Source organism: Oncorhynchus gorbuscha, linkage group LG24 (assembly GCF_021184085.1).
Source record: "Oncorhynchus gorbuscha isolate QuinsamMale2020 ecotype Even-year linkage group LG24, OgorEven_v1.0, whole genome shotgun sequence".
In the NCBI taxonomy this organism is placed as follows: domain Eukaryota; kingdom Metazoa; phylum Chordata; class Actinopteri; order Salmoniformes; family Salmonidae; genus Oncorhynchus; species Oncorhynchus gorbuscha.
In genome coordinates this window covers 701,127-719,740 of record NC_060196.1, presented here as the reverse complement: position 1 = coordinate 719,740, position 18,614 = coordinate 701,127, and the positions used below count along the sequence as shown (strand labels likewise).

The 18,614-nt window shown below is 44.3% G+C and overlaps 1 protein-coding gene across 2 annotated transcripts in view; it reads right to left on the bottom strand.

Annotated features, from left to right (window-relative positions):
- Positions 1–18,614, bottom strand: part of LOC124013196 (calcium-binding protein 2-like) — a 48,900-nt gene that overhangs the window by 3,939 nt on the left and 26,347 nt on the right. For both annotated transcript variants that reach the window (XM_046327426.1, XM_046327427.1), the window contains exon 3: positions 2,015–2,045. In XM_046327426.1, coding sequence (XP_046183382.1) covers positions 2,015–2,045 — 31 coding nt within the window. The remainder of the gene's footprint in view (positions 1–2,014; positions 2,046–18,614) is intronic.

The following is an 18,614-nucleotide window of genomic DNA, read 5'->3' as shown; positions in this document are numbered from 1 at the left end:
AGAGAGGGGTGAGGGGTAGATAAGGGTGAGGAGAGATGTATGGGGGAATGGGAGGAGAGCGGTGGGGTATTGAATAGAAATGAAAAAAATAGACATTGTTTCTTATATTCATTTTAGACTCTTTGACGACAAGCCACACCCATAGCTGCAGGAAGTAGGAGGGATGAGGGTGCTGCAGCCCCCCTGATACATTTTGTTTTATACAATTGGGAACAAGGTCTCTATTACTCCTGTATGAGCGGTGTAAAATATCCTGCAGCCACATTAAAGTATCTTTAAGTTTGAGGGAGGACAACACAGTAGAGCCAGAACACTGTGATTTATTGGTGTTGTCTGGGAGTAAATACAATATGTTGAAAATGTGAGTATGTATGGAAAAAAAAGACAGGAAGATGGAGAGAGAAAAAGGGTGAGAGGGAGAATGGTGGTGTTGAGTGATTGAAACAGGGAGAGAGGAATGATGGTGGTGTTGACTGATTGAAACAGGGAGAGGGGGATGATGGTGGTGTTGACTGAGAGAAACGGAGTGGGAGGATGATTGTGTTGACTGAGAGATACAGGGACAGAGGGAGGATGATGGTGTTGATTGAGAGAAACAGGAGTGGGAGGATGACGGTGTTGACTGAGAGAAACAGGGACAGAGGGAGGATGACGGTGTTGACTGAGAGAAACAGGGACAGAGGGAGGATGACGGTGTTGACTGAGAGAAACAGGGACAGAGGGAGGATGACAGTGTTGACTGAGAGAAACAGGGACAGGGGAGGATGACGGTGTTGACTGAGAGAAACAGGGACAGAGGGAGGATGATGGTGTTGACTGAGAGAAACAGGGACAGAGGGAGGATGATGGTGTTGACTGAGAGAAACAGGGACAGAGGGAGGATGACGGTGTTGACCGAGAGAAACAGGGACAGGGGAGGATGACGGTGTTGACTGAGAGAAACAGGGACAGAGGGAGGATGATGGTGTTGACTGAGAGAAACAGGGACAGAGGGAGGATGACGGTGTTGACTGAGAGAAACAGGGACAGAGGGAGGATGACGGTGTTGACTGAGAGAAACAGGGAGAGAGGGAGGATGACGGTGTTGACTGAGAGAAACAGGGACAGAGGGAGGATGACGGTGTTGACTGAGAGAAACAGGGACAGAGGGAGGATGACGGTGTTGACTGAGCGAAACAGGGACAGAGGGAGGATGACGGTGTTGACTGAGAGAAACAGGGACAGAGGGAGGATGACGGTGTTGACCGAGAGAAACAGGGACAGGGGAGGATGACGGTGTTGACTGAGAGAAACAGGGACAGAGGGAGGATGACGGTGTTGACTGAGAGAAACAGGGACAGAGGGAGGATGACGGTGTTGACCGAGAGAAACAGGGACATGGGAGGATGACGGTGTTGACTGAGAGAAACAGGGACAGAGGGAGGATGACGGTGTTGACTGAGAGAAACAGGGACAGAGGGAGGATGACGGTGTTGACTGAGAGAAACAGGGACAGAGGGAGGATGACGGTGTTGACTGAGAGAAACAGGGACAGAGGGAGGATGACGGTGTTGACTGAGAGAAACAGGGACAGAGGGAGGATGACGGTGTTGACTGAGAGAAACAGGGAGAGAGGGAGGATGACGGTGTTGACTGAGAGAAACAGGGACAGAGGGAGGATGACGGTGTTGACTGAGATAAAGAGGGACAGAGGGAGGATGACGGTGTTGACTGAGAGAAACAGGGACAGAGGGAGGATGATGGTGTTGACTGAGAGAAACAGGGACAGGGGGAGGATGACGGTGTTGACTGAGAGAAACAGGGACAGAGGGAGGATGACGGTGTTGACTGAGAGAAACAGGGACAGAGGGAGGATGACGGTGTTGACTGAGAGAAACAGGGACAGAGGGAGGATGATGGTGTTGACTGAGAGAAACAGGGACAGGGGAGGATGATGGTGTTGACTGAGAGAAACAGGGACAGAGGGAGGATGATGGTGTTGACTGGCTCTGTGTAATGTCTCTTATATCTGTACCTTCAATCTCTTCTGGCCGTAGGTCTCTGTCCTGCAGGGTTTCACATTGGAGGGGACACACACAGAGTGACAGACGCAGTGTGTTAGCTCGCACGGAAACAGACACACACACAACTATAAGGACCCTGAATATACTGTAGTGTAGATGGACAGAAATACACACACACACAATGGCTGACAGAGAAACATCCTCATAAAAACAAAGAGAACTGCACATCTTTGATTTAGCTCCATCTGAATGTTGCGGACTGAACTGGACAGGTAGTAAAGCATTTCATATGGACTCATTAGATATGGAATCATTTGATATGGACTCATTAGATATGGACTCATTAGATAGGGAATCATTTGATAGGGAATCATTTGATATGGACTCATTTGATATGGACTCATTTGATAGGGAATAATTTGATATGGACTCATTTGATAGGGAATCATTTGATATGGACTCATTTGATATGGACTCATTTGATAGGGAATCATTTGATATGGACTCATTTGATATGGACTCATTTGATAGGGAATAATTTGATATGGACTCATTTGATAGGGAATCATTTGATATGGACTCATTTGATATGGACTCATTTGATAGGGAATCATTTGATATGGACTCATTTGATATGGACTCATTTGATAGGGAATCATTTGATAGGGAATCATTTGATATGGACTCATTTGATAGGGAATCATTTGATATGGACTCATTTGATATGGACTCATTTGATAAGGAATCATTTGATAGGGAATCATTTTAGAGTGAGAGATGGCATAATCTTAAATACAGAGGATTCATTCACTTCTCTCTCACGCATGTTGCCTCCCTCCCTCTCTCCCTCCCTCATCTCTAAAACCCCATCAATACATGTTACGCAGCCAGACCGGCGATTTGTTACAGGATTACACAGCATGTGATCTGACTGGCTTTAGCAACCCCTCAGTTCGCTCAACACAGTCCTATTCCGTCCCCTGTGATTGGCTGCACTGCTCTGTCTGTCAGTGGTAGGCTACATCGAAGCGTCATGTCCCAAATGGCACCCTATTCCATGTATAGTGCACTACTTTGACCAGGGCTCATCAATCCAAAGCAGTGTACTATGTGGGAAAAGGGTGCCATTTGGGATGTAGTCAGTGTGAGGTAGACACAGGCAGCGTGTTAGAGGGGATCAGTTTGTTGCAAGGGGATTTGTAGAGTAATCAGTGATGTTGTGCAATCTGACTGTAGTCAGTCTCAAACACACAGTAGGTTCTGCCAATGACTGGACACACACACACACACACACACACACACACACACACACACACACACACACACACACACACACACACACACACACACACACACACACACACACACACACACACACACACACACACACACACACACACACACACACACACACACACACACACACACACACACGGTGGGTTCTGCCAGTGACCAGGTATGCATTTCACTGTTAGTCTACTTGTTGTTTACTAAGCATGTTACAAATAATGTTTCATTCATGTGACAAATAACATTTCATCATGCAGCCAGGGTCATAGGTCAAAACAGATTACAGGGCCAGAGTTGCCATGCAGCCAGGGTTATAGGTCAAAACAGATTACAGGGCCAGAGTTGCCATGCAGCCAGGGTCATAGGTCAAAACAGATTACAAACCCAGAGTTGCCATGCAGCCAGGGTCATAGGTCAAACAGATTACAGGACCAAAATTGCCATGCAGCTAGGGTCGTAGGTCAAAACAGATTACAGGGCCAGAGTTGCCATGCAGCCAGGGTCATAGGTCAAAACAGATTACAGACCCAGAGTTGCCATGCAGCCAGGGTCATAGGTCAAACAGATTACAAGGCCAAAGTTTCCATGCAGCCAGGGTCATAGGTCAAAACAGATTACAAGCCCAGAGTTGCCATGCAGCCAGGGTCATAGGTCAAAACAGATTACAGGGTCAGAGTTGCCATGCAGCTAGGGTCGTAGGTCAAAACAGATTACAGGGCCAGAGTTGCCATGCAGCCAGGGTCATAGGTCAAAACAGATTACAGACCCAGAGTTGCCATGCAGCCAGGGTCATAGGTCAAACAGATTACAAGGCCAAAGTTTCCATGCAGCCAGGGTCATAGGTCAAACAGATTACAGGGCCAAAGTTGCCATGCAGTCAGGGTCAAAGGTCAAAACAGATTACAGGGTCAGAGTTGCCATGCAGCCAGGGTCATAGGTCAAAACAGATTACAGGGCCAGAGTTGCCATGCAGCCAGGGTCATAGGTCAAAACAGATTACAAGGCCAGAGTTGCCATGCAGCCAGGGTCATAGGTCAAACAGATTACAGGGCCAAAGTTGCCCTGCAGCCAGGGTCAAAGGTCAAAACAGATTACAGGGTCAGAGTTGCCATGCAGCCAGGGTCGTAGGTCAAACAGTCCTAAACCAGAGATTCTTCTGTAGGATATACAGTTGAAAGCCGGAGGTTTACATACACCTTAGCCAAATACATTTAAACTCAGTTTTTTTGTAAAAATTGACTGTATTAGGTAATTTAGGATCACCACTTTATTTTAATAATGTGAAATGTGAGAATAATAGCAGAGAGAATTATTTATTTCAGCTTTTATTTTTTTCATCACATTCCCAGTGGGTCAGAAATGTTCACACACTCAATTAGTATTTGGTAGCATTGCCTTAAAATGTTTAACTTGGGTCAAACGTTTCGAGTAGCCTTCCACAAGCTTCCCACAATAAGTTCTGTGAATTTTGGCCCATTTCTCCTGACAGAGTTGAGTCAGGTTTGTAGGCCTCCTTGCTCGCACACGCTTTTTCAGTTCTGCCCACAATTTTTCTATGGGATTGAGGTCAGGGCTTTCTGATGGCCACTCCAGTACCTTAACTTTCTTAAGCCAGTTTGCCACAACTTTGGAAGTATGCTTGGGGTTATTGTCCATTTAGAAGACCCATTTGCGACCAAGCTTTAACTTCCTGACTGATGTCTTGAGATGTCGCTTCAATATATCCACATATTTTTCCATCCTCATGATTTCATCTATTTTGTGAAGTGCACCAGTCCCTCCTGCAGCAAAGCACCCCCACAACATGATGCTGTGCTTCACGGTTGGGATGGTGTTCTTTGACTTGCAAGCCTCCCCCTTTTCCCTCCAAACATAACGATGGTCATTGCGGCCAAACAGTTCTATTTTTGTTTCATCAGACCAGAGGACATTTCTCCAAAAAGTAGAATCTTTGTCCCCATGTGCAGTTTCAAACCATAGTCTGGCTTTTTTATGGCGGTTTTGGAGCAGTGGCTTCTTCCTTGTTGAGCGGCCATTCAGGTTATGTTGATATAGGACTCGTTTTACTGTGGATATAGATACTTTTGTACCTTTTTCCTCCAGCATCTTTACAAGGTCCTTTGCTGTTGTTCTGGGGTCTATTTGCACTTTTTTCACCAAAGTACGTTCATCTCTAGGAGACAGAAGGCGTATTCTTCCTGAGCGGTATGACGGCCGCGTGGTCCCACGGTGTTTATACTTATGTACTATTGTTTGTACGGATGAACCTGGTACCTTCGGGCGTTTGGAAATTGCTTCTTTTGATTTTCCCATGATGTCATGCAAAGAGGCACTGAGTTTGAAGGGAAGCCTTGAAATACATCCACAGGCACACCTCCACTTGACTCAAATTATGTAAATTTGTCTATCAGAAGCTTCTAAAGCCATGACATCATTTTCTGGAATTTTCCAAGCTGTTTAAAGGCACAGTCAACATAGTGTATGTTAACTTCTGACCCACTGGAATTCTGATACAGTGAAATATAAATGAAACAATCTGTCTGTAAGCAATTTTTGGAAAAATTACTTGTCATGCACAAAGTAGATGTCCTAACCGACTTGCCAAAGCTATAGTTTGTTAACAAGAAATTTGTGGAGTTGTTGAAAACAAGATTTAATGACTCCAACCTAATTGTATGTAAACGTCCGACTTCAATTGTATGTTACAGTAACGTATTGAGCCCTAAACCAGAGATACAGAGCTTTGCAAAAGTATTCATCCCCCTTGGTGTTTTTCCTATTTTGTTCCATTACAATCTGTCATTTAAATAGGTTTTTATTTGGATTTTATGTAATGGACATCCACAAAATAGTCCAAATTGGTGAAGTGAAATGAAAATAAATGACTTTACTGAAAAGTGGTCCATTCATATGTATTCACCCATTTGCTATGAAGCCCCTAAATAACATCTGGTGCCAACAATTACCTTCAGAAGTGACATAATTAGCTAAATAAAGAGTCCTAACCCAGGAAGTTTTCTATAGGATATACTCCTCTTTTCAGTTCGCTGCAGCTAGTGACTGGAACGTGCTGCAACAAACACTCAAACTGGACAGTTTTATCTCCATCTCTTCATTCAAAGACTCAATCATGGACACTCTTCCTGACAGTTGTTGCTGCTAAGTGTGATGTACTGTTGTCTCTACCTTCTTGCCCTTTGTGCTGTTGTCTGTGCCCAATAATGTTTGTACCATGTTTTGTGCTGCTACCATGTTGTGTTGCTACCATGTTATGTTTTGTTTCTACCATTCTGTGTTGTCATGTGTTGCTGCCTTGCTATGTTGTTGTCTTAGGTCTCTCTTTATGTAGTGTTGTGTTAGGTCTCTCTTTATGTAGTGTTGTGTTAGGTCTCTCTTTATGTAGTGTTGTGTTAGGTCTCTCTTTATGTAGTGTTGTGTTAGGTCTCTCTTTATGTAGTGTTGTCTTAGGTCTCTCTTTATGTAGTGTTGTGTTAGGTCTCTCTTTATGTAGTGTTGTGTTAGGTCTCTCTTTATGTAGTGTTGTGTTAGGTCTCTCTTTATGTAGTGTTGTGTTAGGTCTCTCTTTATGTAGTGTTGTGTTAGGTCTCTCTTTATGTAGTGTTGTGTTAGGTCTCTCTTTATGTAGTGTTGTGTTAGGTCTCTCTTTATGTAGTGTTGTGTTAGGTCTCTCTTTATGTAGTGTTGTGTTAGGTCTCTCTTTATGTAGTGTTGTGTTAGGTCTCTCTTTATGTAGTGTTGTGTTAGGTCTCTCTTTATGTAGTGTTGTGTTAGGTCTCTCTTTATGTAGTGTTGTGTTAGGTCTCTCTTTATGTAGTGTTGTGTTAGGTCTCTCTTTATGTAGTGTTGTGTTAGGTCTCTCTTTATGTAGTGTTGTGTTAGGTCTCTCTTTATGTAGTGTTGTGTTAGGTCTCTCTTTATGTAGTGTTGTGTTAGGTCTCTCTTTATGTAGTGTTGTGTTAGGTCTCTCTTTATGTAGTGTTGTGTTAGGTCTCTCTTTATGTAGTGTTGTGTTAGGTCTCTCTTTATGTAGTGTTGTGTTAGGTCTCTCTTTATGTAGTGTTGTGTTAGGTCTCTCTTTATGTAGTGTTGTGTTAGGTCTCTCTTTTGTAGTGTTGTGTTAGGTCTCTCTTTATGTAGTGTTGTGTTAGGTCTCTCTTTATGTAGTGTTGTGTTAGGTCTCTCTTTATGTAGTGTTGTGTTAGGTCTCTCTTTATGTAGTGTTGTGTTAGGTCTCTCTTTATGTAGTGTTGTGTTAGGTCTCTCTTTATGTAGTGTTGTGTTAGGTCTCTCTTTATGTAGTGTTGTGTTAGGTCTCTCTTTATGTAGTGTTGTGTTAGGTCTCTCTTTATGTAGTGTTGTGTTAGGTCTCTCTTTATGTAGTGTTGTGTTAGGTCTCTCTTTATGTAGTGTTGTGTTAGGTCTCTCTTTATGTAGTGTTGTGTTAGGTCTCTCTTTATGTAGTGTTGTGTTAGGTCTCTCTTTATGTAGTGTTGTGTTAGGTCTCTCTTTATGTAGTGTTGTGTTAGGTCTCTCTTTATGTAGTGTTGTGTTAGGTCTCTCTTTATGTAGTGTTGTCTTAGGTCTCTCTTTATGTAGTGTTGTGTTAGGTCTCTCTTTATGTAGTGTTGTGTTAGGTCTCTCTTTATGTAGTGTTGTGTTAGGTCTCTCTTTATGTAGTGTTGTCTTAGGTCTCTCTTTATGTAGTGTTGTGTTAGGTCTCTCTTTATGTAGTGTTGTGTTAGGTCTCTCTTTATGTAGTGTTGTGTTAGGTCTCTCTTTATGTAGTGTTGTCTTAGGTCTCTCTTTATGTAGTGTTGTGTTAGGTCTCTCTTTATGTAGTGTTGTGTTAGGTCTCTCTTTATGTAGTGTTGTGTTAGGTCTCTCTTTATGTAGTGTTGTGTTAGGTCTCTCTTTATGTAGTGTTGTCTTAGGTCTCTCTTTATGTAGTGTTGTCTTAGGTCTCTCTTTATGTAGTGTTGTGTTAGGTCTCTCTTTATGTAGTGTTGTGTTAGGTCTCTCTTTATGTAGTGTTGTGTTAGGTCTCTCTTTATGTAGTGTTGTGTTAGGTCTCTCTTTATGTAGTGTTGTGTTAGGTCTCTCTTTATGTAGTGTTGTGTTAGGTCTCTCTTTATGTAGTGTTGTGTTAGGTCTCTCTTTATGTAGTGTTGTGTTAGGTCTCTCTTTATGTAGTGTTGTGTTAGGTCTCTCTTTATGCAGTGTTGTGTTAGGTCTCTCTTTATGTAGTGTTGTGTTAGGTCTCTCTTTATGTAGTGTTGTGTTAGGTCTCTCTTTATGTAGTGTTGTGTTAGGTCTCTCTTTATGTAGTGTTGTGTTAGGTCTCTCTTTATGTAGTGTTGTGTTAGGTCTCTCTTTATGTAGTGTTGTGTTAGGTCTCTCTTTATGTAGTGTTGTGTTAGGTCTCTCTTTATGTAGTGTTGTGTTAGGTCTCTCTTTATGTAGTGTTGTGTTAGGTCTCTCTTTATGTAGTGTTGTCTTAGGTCTCTCTTTATGTAGTGTTGTGTTAGGTCTCTCTTTATGTAGTGTTGTGTTAGGTCTCTCTTTATGTAGTGTTGTGTTAGGTCTCTCTTTATGTAGTGTTGTGTTAGGTCTCTCTTTATGTAGTGTTGTGTTAGGTCTCTCTTTATGTAGTGTTGTGTTAGGTCTCTCTTTATGTAGTGTTGTCTCTCTTGTTGTGATGTGTGTTTTGTCCTATTTATATTGTTTTCATTTATATATTTTTAATCCCAGGCCCCGTCCCCGCAGGAGGCCTTTTGCCTTTTGATAGGTCATCATTGTAAATAAGAGTTTGTCCTTAACTGACTTGCCTAGTTAAATACAGGTTAAATACAAATGAAAAATAAATACAGTAATGTTTTGAGTCCTAAACCAGAGATACTTCTATAGGATGCATGTAAGATATTGAGTTTGGATGGTGGAGGATAGTCGCAGCACATCTGATGCTGAAGTGATGATGCTGCCATAATAAGCCACATCTGTTTGCTAAAAGTAAAGGCACAAATCTCTCGTTCACAAAGTCCATCATTTATCCATCATTTATCTCAATGATATCAAAAGCTTTGTCATTCTTTCTGATGAATGTCAGAAAGATTTTCCCTACACCCGCAAACAAGCCTTTTGCTCCACCCGCAAACAAGCCTTTTGCTCCACCCGCAAACAAGCCTTTTGCTCCACCCGCAAACAAGCCTTTTGCTCCACCCGCAAACAAGCCTTTTGCTCCACCCCAAACAAGCCTTTTGCTCCACCCGCAAACAAGCCTTTTGCTCCACCCGCAAACAAGCCTTTTGCTCCACCCGCAAACAAGCCTTTTGCTCCACCCGCAAACAAGCCTTTTGCTCCACCCGCAAACAAGCCTTTTGCTCCACCCGCAAACAAGCCTTTTGCTCCACCCGCAAACAAGCCTTTTGCTCCACCCGCAATAACATCTGCTAAGAACGTGACTAATAACATGTTATTTGAATGATGACGCAAACGTCAGTGTGAATACTAGGATGTAATCTAAATGCACAATGGGTTCTAATTCACAGAAATTGAGAGATTTGCTCTACTTTTGTTGAAAGGATTTGCCTGAGCACACCCACTTTCTCTCGGCCGTGTGCTTTCTAGGGTGGCTGGAGAGTTGTGTCCCGATGGCCTTGTTTCACACGTGTTCTGTCTTCTGTTCTGTGACTGACAGCCAATGACATCACAACCACATCACCAGGAATAGTAATACAACAGGATTGGATTAGAGTGAACAGGAGAGAGATTATATGTATGCTAAACAGTATCCAGATAAATTACTAATGATGATAGGCACTATGCTCATCAAGATAAATTACTAATGATGATAGGCACTATGCTCATCAAGATAAATTACTAATGATGATAGGCACTATGCTCATCAAGATAAATTACTAATGATGATAGGCACTATGCTCATCAAGATAAATTACTAATGATGATAGGCACTATGCTCATCAAGATAAATGACTAATGATGATAGGCACTATGCTCATCAAGATAAATTACTAATGATGATAGGCACTATGCTCATCGACTTGTTTACACACAGACACACACAATTGTATTTAGACTTTCACCTTCCAACCAAGGTGTTGGGGCTTGGTTGGACTTATAGGTTCATATCCCCAGCAATACGCATCATCACAGCTCTTATAGGTTCATATCCCCAGCAATACGCATCATCATACCTCTTATAGGTTCATATCCCCAGCAATATGCACCATCATAGCTCTTATAGGTTCATATCCCCAGCAATATGCACCATCATAGCTCTTATAGGTTCATATCCCCAGCAATACGCACCATCACAGCTCTTATAGGTTCATATCCCCAGCAATACGCACCATCATAGCTCTTATAGGTTCATATCCCCAGCAATACGCATCATCATAGCTCTTATAGGTTCATATCCCCAGTAATATGCACCATCACAGCTCTTATAGGTTCATATCCCCAGTAATATGCACCATCATAGCTCTTATAGGTTCATATCCCCAGTAATATGCATCATCACAGCTCTTATAGGTTCATATCCCCAGCAATACGCACCATCACAGCTCTTATAGGTTCATATCCCCAGCAATACGCATCATCACAGCTCTTATAGGTTCATATCCCCAGCAATACGCATCATCATAGCTCTTATAGGTTCATATCCCCAGCAATACGCACCATCATAGCTCTTATAGGTTCATATCCCCAGCAATACGCATCATCATAGCTCTTATAGGTTCATATCCCCAGTAATATGCACCATCACAGCTCTTATAGGTTCATATCCCCAGTAATATGCACCATCACAGCTCTTATAGGTTCATATCCCCAGTAATATGCACCATCATAGCTCTTATAGGTTCATATCCCCAGTAATATGCATCATCACAGCTCTTATAGGTTCATATCCCCAGCAATACGCACCATCACAGCTCTTATAGGTTCATATCCCCAGCAATACGCATCATCACAGCTCTTATAGGTTCATATCCCCAGCAATACGCACCATCACAGCTCTTATAGGTTCATATCCCCAGCAATACGCATCATCATAGCTCTTATAGGTTCATATCCCCAGTAATATGCACCATCACAGCTCTTATAGGTTCATATCCCCAGTAATATGCACCATCATAGCTCTTATAGGTTCATATCCCCAGTAATATGCATCATCACAGCTCTTATAGGTTCATATCCCCAGCAATACGCACCATCACAGCTCTTATAGGTTCATATCCCCAGCAATACGCACCATCACAGCTCTTATAGGTTCATATCCCCAGCAATACGCATCATCACAGCTCTTATAGGTTCATATCCCCAGCAATACGCACCATCACAGCTCTTATAGGTTCATATCCCCAGCAATACGCATCATCATAGCTCATAAATCCACTCTGGACCTACAGACACCTCCAACTGGTCTCAGACATGAGATCAGCTTTCCTCTCCATTTCAGAGAACAGGAGATTGTAGAATTACATAACCAGTACTTTGTGTTCCGTATCAATAGACTATTAACCCTTATGCCATTCTAACTCATAATAACATGAGTGGTTCAAATGGTCCGAATCCCTGCCAGTGTAGCTTTTAGGTCAAACCTTTGTAGAATAGGTTCTAATGATCTGATCGATTGGCAGCCCTGTATAGATAGCAGTACTACACTCTCTGGTTGGTTCAAATGGTCCATCGCTTTCAAATTGACCAATCCCTGCCCACATGCCTCTATGCTGGCCTCCCATCAGCATGAGGGATGGGCGTTCCTGAAACTGTTCTGTGAGGCGCATCGTTTGACTGCCGAACGGCTCTTCAGATCCGTGAACACATTGAAACATCTCTAACATAAAGTATACTACCATTATATCAGACCGTTAGATGCATATTCAAATGCATTGTTTACCTGGCCAAAGTGCTAACGTAGATCTGCTGCCATTTTTGTTTACGCATTGCTACAATGAGCGACCAGAATGACGTGCTCTCCCCGCTATGTATTGTTTCTGCAGTGAGGATTCACCCTCTTTAGATAATGTTGTAACGTTAGATAATGTTGTAACGTTAGATAATGTTGTAACGTTAGATAATGTTGCTGTAACGTATCTGCAGATAATCATTGTTTTGAGCTCATAAAGCAGTAGCAGCAGTATGCAAATCAGGGCGCCAAATGAACGGCTCTTTCACTAATGCGATTTGATTTCCAACGTTCATCAAAAAAAGCTGTTGGTCCATGAAATACCCATCACTAATCTCCAATTCAAAATGACGGAATCACACCATCTCCCCACATGTGATATTTCTCCCCAACAGTCCATCTAAGGACAGATCCTCTATCAAGTGCTAGCTCGTCAGTTACTCTAAGTACCTGGCCCAAATGGGAAAAAAACACCTAGCTAATAGTACTTAGCATTAGCCTAGCATAGCTGCTATCAGGAAATTACTCCCCTATGTGTGTGATTGTGGCTGTGTACAAAATGGTACCATATTCCCCATGTAGTGCACTACTTTTGACCAGAGCCCTGGTTAAAAGTAATGCACTAAATACGGAATAGGGTGCCACTTGGGACTGAGACAATATGATCTCTTCTCACTCGAACAAAGACATTCATCTGGAATAAGAGGCCATATCAGACGCTGCTCGCTCGGTGAGCAGGAGATGAATCCATCATCTAAATTACAACGTTGAGGAACAGGCTGAGCACTGACCATGTCATCGCCACACACTCTGTCTTCAACAACATCTACAGAACAATCTGTTCTAGGACTTCGTTCTCTTTATCTTTGTTTGTTCTACTCAAAACGTAGAAACTTTAAGGATTTTATCACGATCAAGTCCTTTCTGGGTATCAATTAAAGGGATCCTTCAGGGGTTTGGTTCCCTTTATCTACTTCCCCAGAGTCATCTCAACTCGTGGACACCTTTATCTACTTCCCCAGAGTCATCTCAACTCGTGGTTCCCTTTATCTACTTCCCCAGAGTCATCTCAACTCGTGGTTCCCTTTATCTACTTCCCCAGAGTCATCTCAACTCGTGGTTCCCTTTATCTACTTCCCCAGAGTCATCTCAACTCGTGGACACCTTTATCTACTTCCCCAGAGTCATCTCAACTCGTGGTTCCCTTTATCTACTTCCCCAGAGTCATCTCAACTCGTGGTTCCCTTTATCTACTTCCCCAGAGTCATCTCAACTCGTGGTTCCCTTTATCTACTTCCCCAGAGTCATCTCAACTCGTGGACACCTTTATCTACTTCCCCAGAGTCATCTCAACTCGTGGTTCCCTTTATCTACTTCCCCAGAGTCATCTCAACTCGTGGACACCTTTATCTACTTCCCCAGAGTCATCTCAACTCGTGGTTCCCTTTATCTACTTCCCCAGAGTCATCTCAACTCGTGGTTCCCTTTATCTACTTCCCCAGAGTCATCTCAACTCATGGACACCTTTATCTACTTCCCCAGAGTCATCTCAACTCATGGTTCCCTTTATCTACTTCCCCAGAGTCATCTCAACTCGTGGTTCCCTTTATCTACTTCCCCAGAGTCATCTCAACTCGTGGTTCCCTTTATCTACTTCCCCAGAGTCATCTCAACTCGTGGTTCCCTTTATCTACTTCCCCAGAGTCATCTCAACTCGTGGTTCCCTTTATCTACTTCCCCAGAGTCATCTCAACTCGTGGTTCCCTTTATCTACTTCCCCAGAGTCATCTCAACTCATGGTTCCCTTTATCTACTTCCCCAGAGTCATCTCAACTCATGGTTCCCTTTATCTACTTCCCCAGAGTCATCTCAACTCATGGTTCCCTTTATCTACTTCCCCAGAGTCATCTCAACTCATGGACACCTTTATCTACTTCCCCAGAGTCATCTCAACTCATGGACACCTTTATCTACTTCCCCAGAGTCATCTCAACTCATGGACACCTTTATCTACTTCCCCAGAGTCATCTCAACTCGTGGTTCCCTTTATCTACTTCCCCAGAGTCATCTCAACTCATGGACACCTTTATCTACTTCCCCAGAGTCATCTCAACTCATGGACACCTTTATCTACTTCCCCAGAGTCATCTCAACTCATGGACACCTTTATCTACTTCCCCAGAGTCATCTCAACTCGTGGTTCCCTTTATCTACTTCCCCAGAGTCATCTCAACTCATGGACACCTTTATCTACTTCCCCAGAGTCATCTCAACTCATGGACACCTTTATCTACTTCCCCAGAGTCATCTCAACTCATGGACACCTTTATCTACTTCCCCAGAGTCATCTCAACTCGTGGTTCCCTTTATCTACTTCCCCAGAGTCATCTCAACTCATGGACACCTTTATCTACTTCCCCAGAGTCATCTCAACTCATGGACACCTTTATCTACTTCCCCAGAGTCATCTCAACTCATGGACACCTTTATCTACTTCCCCAGAGTCATCTCAACTCGTGGTTCCCTTTATCTACTTCCCCAGAGTCATCTCAACTCATGGACACCTTTATCTACTTCCCCAGAGTCATCTCAACTCATGGACACCTTTATCTACTTCCCCAGAGTCATCTCAACTCATGGACACCTTTATCTACTTCCCCAGAGTCATCTCAACTCATGGTTCCCTTTATCTACTTCCCCAGAGTCATCTCAACTCGTGGATACCTTTATCTACTTCCCCAGAGTCATCTCAACTCGTGGTTCCCTTTATCTACTTCCCCAGAGTCATCTCAACTCGTGGTTCCCTTTATCTACTTCCCCAGAGTCATCTCAACTCGTGGTTCCCTTTATCTACTTCCCCAGAGTCATCTCAACTCGTGGTTCCCTTTATCTACTTCCCCAGAGTCATCTCAACTCATGGTTCCCTTTATCTACTTCCCCAGAGTCATCTCAACTCGTGGACACCTTTATCTACTTCCCCAGAGTCATCTCAACTCGTGGACACCTTTATCTACTTCCCCAGAGTCATCTCAACTCGTGGTTCCCTTTATCTACTTCCCCAGAGTCATCTCAACTCGTGGACACCTTTATCTACTTCCCCAGAGTCATCTCAACTCATGGACACCTTTATCTACTTCCCCAGAGTCATCTCAACTCGTGGACACCTTTATCTACTTCCCCAGAGTCATCTCAACTCATGGTTCCCTTTATCTACTTCCCCAGAGTCATCTCAACTCATGGTTCCCTTTATCTACTTCCCCAGAGTCATCTCAACTCATGGACACCTTTATCTACTTCCCCAGAGTCATCTCAACTCGTGGACACCTTTATCTACTTCCCCAGAGTCATCTCAACTCATGGACACCTTTATCTACTTCCCCAGAGTCATCTCAACTCATGGACACCTTTTTTCTGTATGTCTCTGCGTCCAGTATTAAGGAAGTTAGAGGTAGTTTTGCGAGCCAATGCTAAGTAGCGTTAGAGCAATGGCTGGAAGTCTACAGGTACAGCTAGCTTGCAGTCATTGCAAGCAGAATTTTCAGGTGCTCTTTTCAAACAGCTCTTACACTAATTGGATATTTTCATCATTGTTACAATTTCACAGTATTATTCCCACTTCATGATGGAAGATTATAACATAAAACACAGCAGGATGTGGTCTACCATAGAACGTGTTGCTTGCTAAAATAATGTTGCACGGTGCTCTATATGTAAAGAAAGTTACTAACAACAGTTTATAGCAGATTCAATGGATATGGGACACTCACAGGGTTGACAGATGATCTTTGGTGGAGATGATGTAGAAGTGGTTTCCTCCAATCATGCTGTTCAGAATGTAATGGTGATGATGATGTCACAGGGGAGATGCTGGTGTCGTAGAAATAGAACCTGATATTGAGTGGATAGGATCAGAGCTGTGGATAGGATCAGAACTGTGGATAGTATCAGAGCTGTGGATAGGATCAGAGCTGTGGATAGGATCAGAGCTGTGGACAGGGTGGTGAGTGGCTAGTATCAGAGCTGTGGATAGGATCAGAGCTGTGGATAGGATCAGAGCTGTGGATAGGATCAGTGCTGTGGATAGGGTGGTGAGTGGATAGTATCAGAGCTGTGGATAGGATCAGTGCTGTGGACAGGGTGGTGAGTGGCTAGTATCAGAGCTGTGGATAGGATCAGAGCTGTGGATAGGATCAGTGCTGTGGATAGGGTGGTGAGTGGCTAGTATCAGAGCTGTGGATAGGATCAGAGCTGTGGATAGGATCAGTGCTGTGGACAGGGTGGTGAGTGGCTAGTATCAGAGCTGTGGATAGGATCAGAGCTGTGGATAGGATCAGTGCTGTGGATAGGGTGGTGAGTGGATAGTATCAGAGCTGTGGATAGGATCAGTGCTGTGGACAGGGTGGTGAGTGGCTAGTATCAGAGCTGTGGATAGGATCAGAGCTGTGGATAGGATCAGTGCTGTGGATAGGGTGGTGAGTGGATAGTATCAGAGCTGTGGATAGGATCAGTGCTGTGGACAGGGTGGTGAGTGGCTAGTATCAGAGCTGTGGATAGGATCAGAGCTGTGGATAGGATCAGTGCTGTGGACAGGGTGGTGAGTGGCTAGTATCAGAGCTGTGGATAGTATCAGAGCTGTGGATAGGATCAGTGCTGTGGACAGGGTGGTGAGTGGCTAGTATCAGAGCTGTGGATAGGATCAGAGCTGTGGATAGGATCAGTGCTGTGGATAGGGTGGTGAGTGGCTAGTATCAGAGCTGTGGATAGGATCAGAGCTGTGGATAGGATCAGTGCTGTGGACAGGGTGGTGAGTGGCTAGTATCAGAGCTGTGGATAGGATCAGAGCTGTGGATAGGATCAGTGCTGTGGATAGGGTGGTGAGTGGATAGTATCAGAGCTGTGGATAGGATCAGTGCTGTGGACAGGGTGGTGAGTGGCTAGTATCAGAGCTGTGGATAGGATCAGAGCTGTGGATAGGATCAGTGCTGTGGATAGGGTGGTGAGTGGATAGTATCAGAGCTGTGGATAGGATCAGTGCTGTGGACAGGGTGGTGAGTGGCTAGTATCAGAGCTGTGGATAGGATCAGAGCTGTGGATAGGATCAGTGCTGTGGACAGGGTGGTGAGTGGCTAGTATCAGAGCTGTGGATAGTATCAGAGCTGTGGATAGGATCAGTGCTGTGGACAGGGTGGTGAGTGGCTAGTATCAGAGCTGTGGATAGGATCAGAGCTGTGGATAGGATCAGTGCTGTGGACAGGGTGGTGAGTGGCTAGTATCAGAGCTGTGGATAGGATCAGAGTTGTGGACAGGGTGGTGAGTGGATAGGATCAGAGCTGTGGACAGGATCAGAGCTGTGGACAGGGTGGTGAGTGGATAAGATCAGAGTTGTGGACTGGGTGGTGAGTGGATAGGATCAGAGCTGTGGACAGGGTGGTGAGTGGGTAGGATCAGAGCTGTGGATAGGATCAGAGCTGTGGATAGGGTGGTGAGTGGATAGGATCAGAGTTGTGGACAGGGTGGTTAGTGGATAGGATCAGAGCTGTGGACAGGGTGGTGAGTGGATAGGATCAGAGCTGTGGACAGGGTGGTAAGTGGATAGGATCAGAGCTGTGGATAGGAACAGAGCTGTGAATAGGATCAGAGTTGTGGACAGGGTGGTGAGTGGATAGGATAAAAGTTCTGGACAGGGTGGTAAGTGGATAGGATCAGAGCTGTGGACAGGATCAGAGCTGTGAATAGGATCAGAGTTGTGGACAGGGTGGTGAGGGGATAGGATCAGAGCTGGGGACAGGATCAGAGCTGTGAATAGGATCAGAGTTGTGGACAGGGTGGTGAGGGGATAGGATCAGAGCTGTGGATATGATTAGAGCTGTGGACAGGGTGGTGAGTGGATAGGATCAGAGCTGTGGACAGGGTGGTGAGTGGATAGGATCAGAGCTGTGGACAGGGTGGTGAGTAGATAGGATCAGAGCTGTGGACAGGGTTGTGAGTAGATAGGATCAGAGCTGTGGACAGGGTGGTGAGTGGATAGGATCAGAGCTGTGGACAGGGTGGTGAGTGGGTAGGATCAGAGCTGTGGACAGGGTGGTGAGTGGGTAGGATCAGAGCTGTGGACAGGGTGGTGAGTAGATAGGATCAGAGCTGTGGACAGGGTGGTGAGTGGATAGGATCAGAGCTGTGGACAGGGTGGTGAGTGGATAGGATCAGAGCTGTGGACAGGGTGGTGAGTGGGTAGGATCAGAGCTGTGGACAGGGTGGTGAGTGGGTAGGATCAGAGCTGTGGACAGGGTGGTGAGTAGATAGGATCAGAGCTGTGGACAGGGTGGTGAGTAGATAGGATCAGAGCTGTGGACAGGGTGGTGAGTGGGTAGGATCAG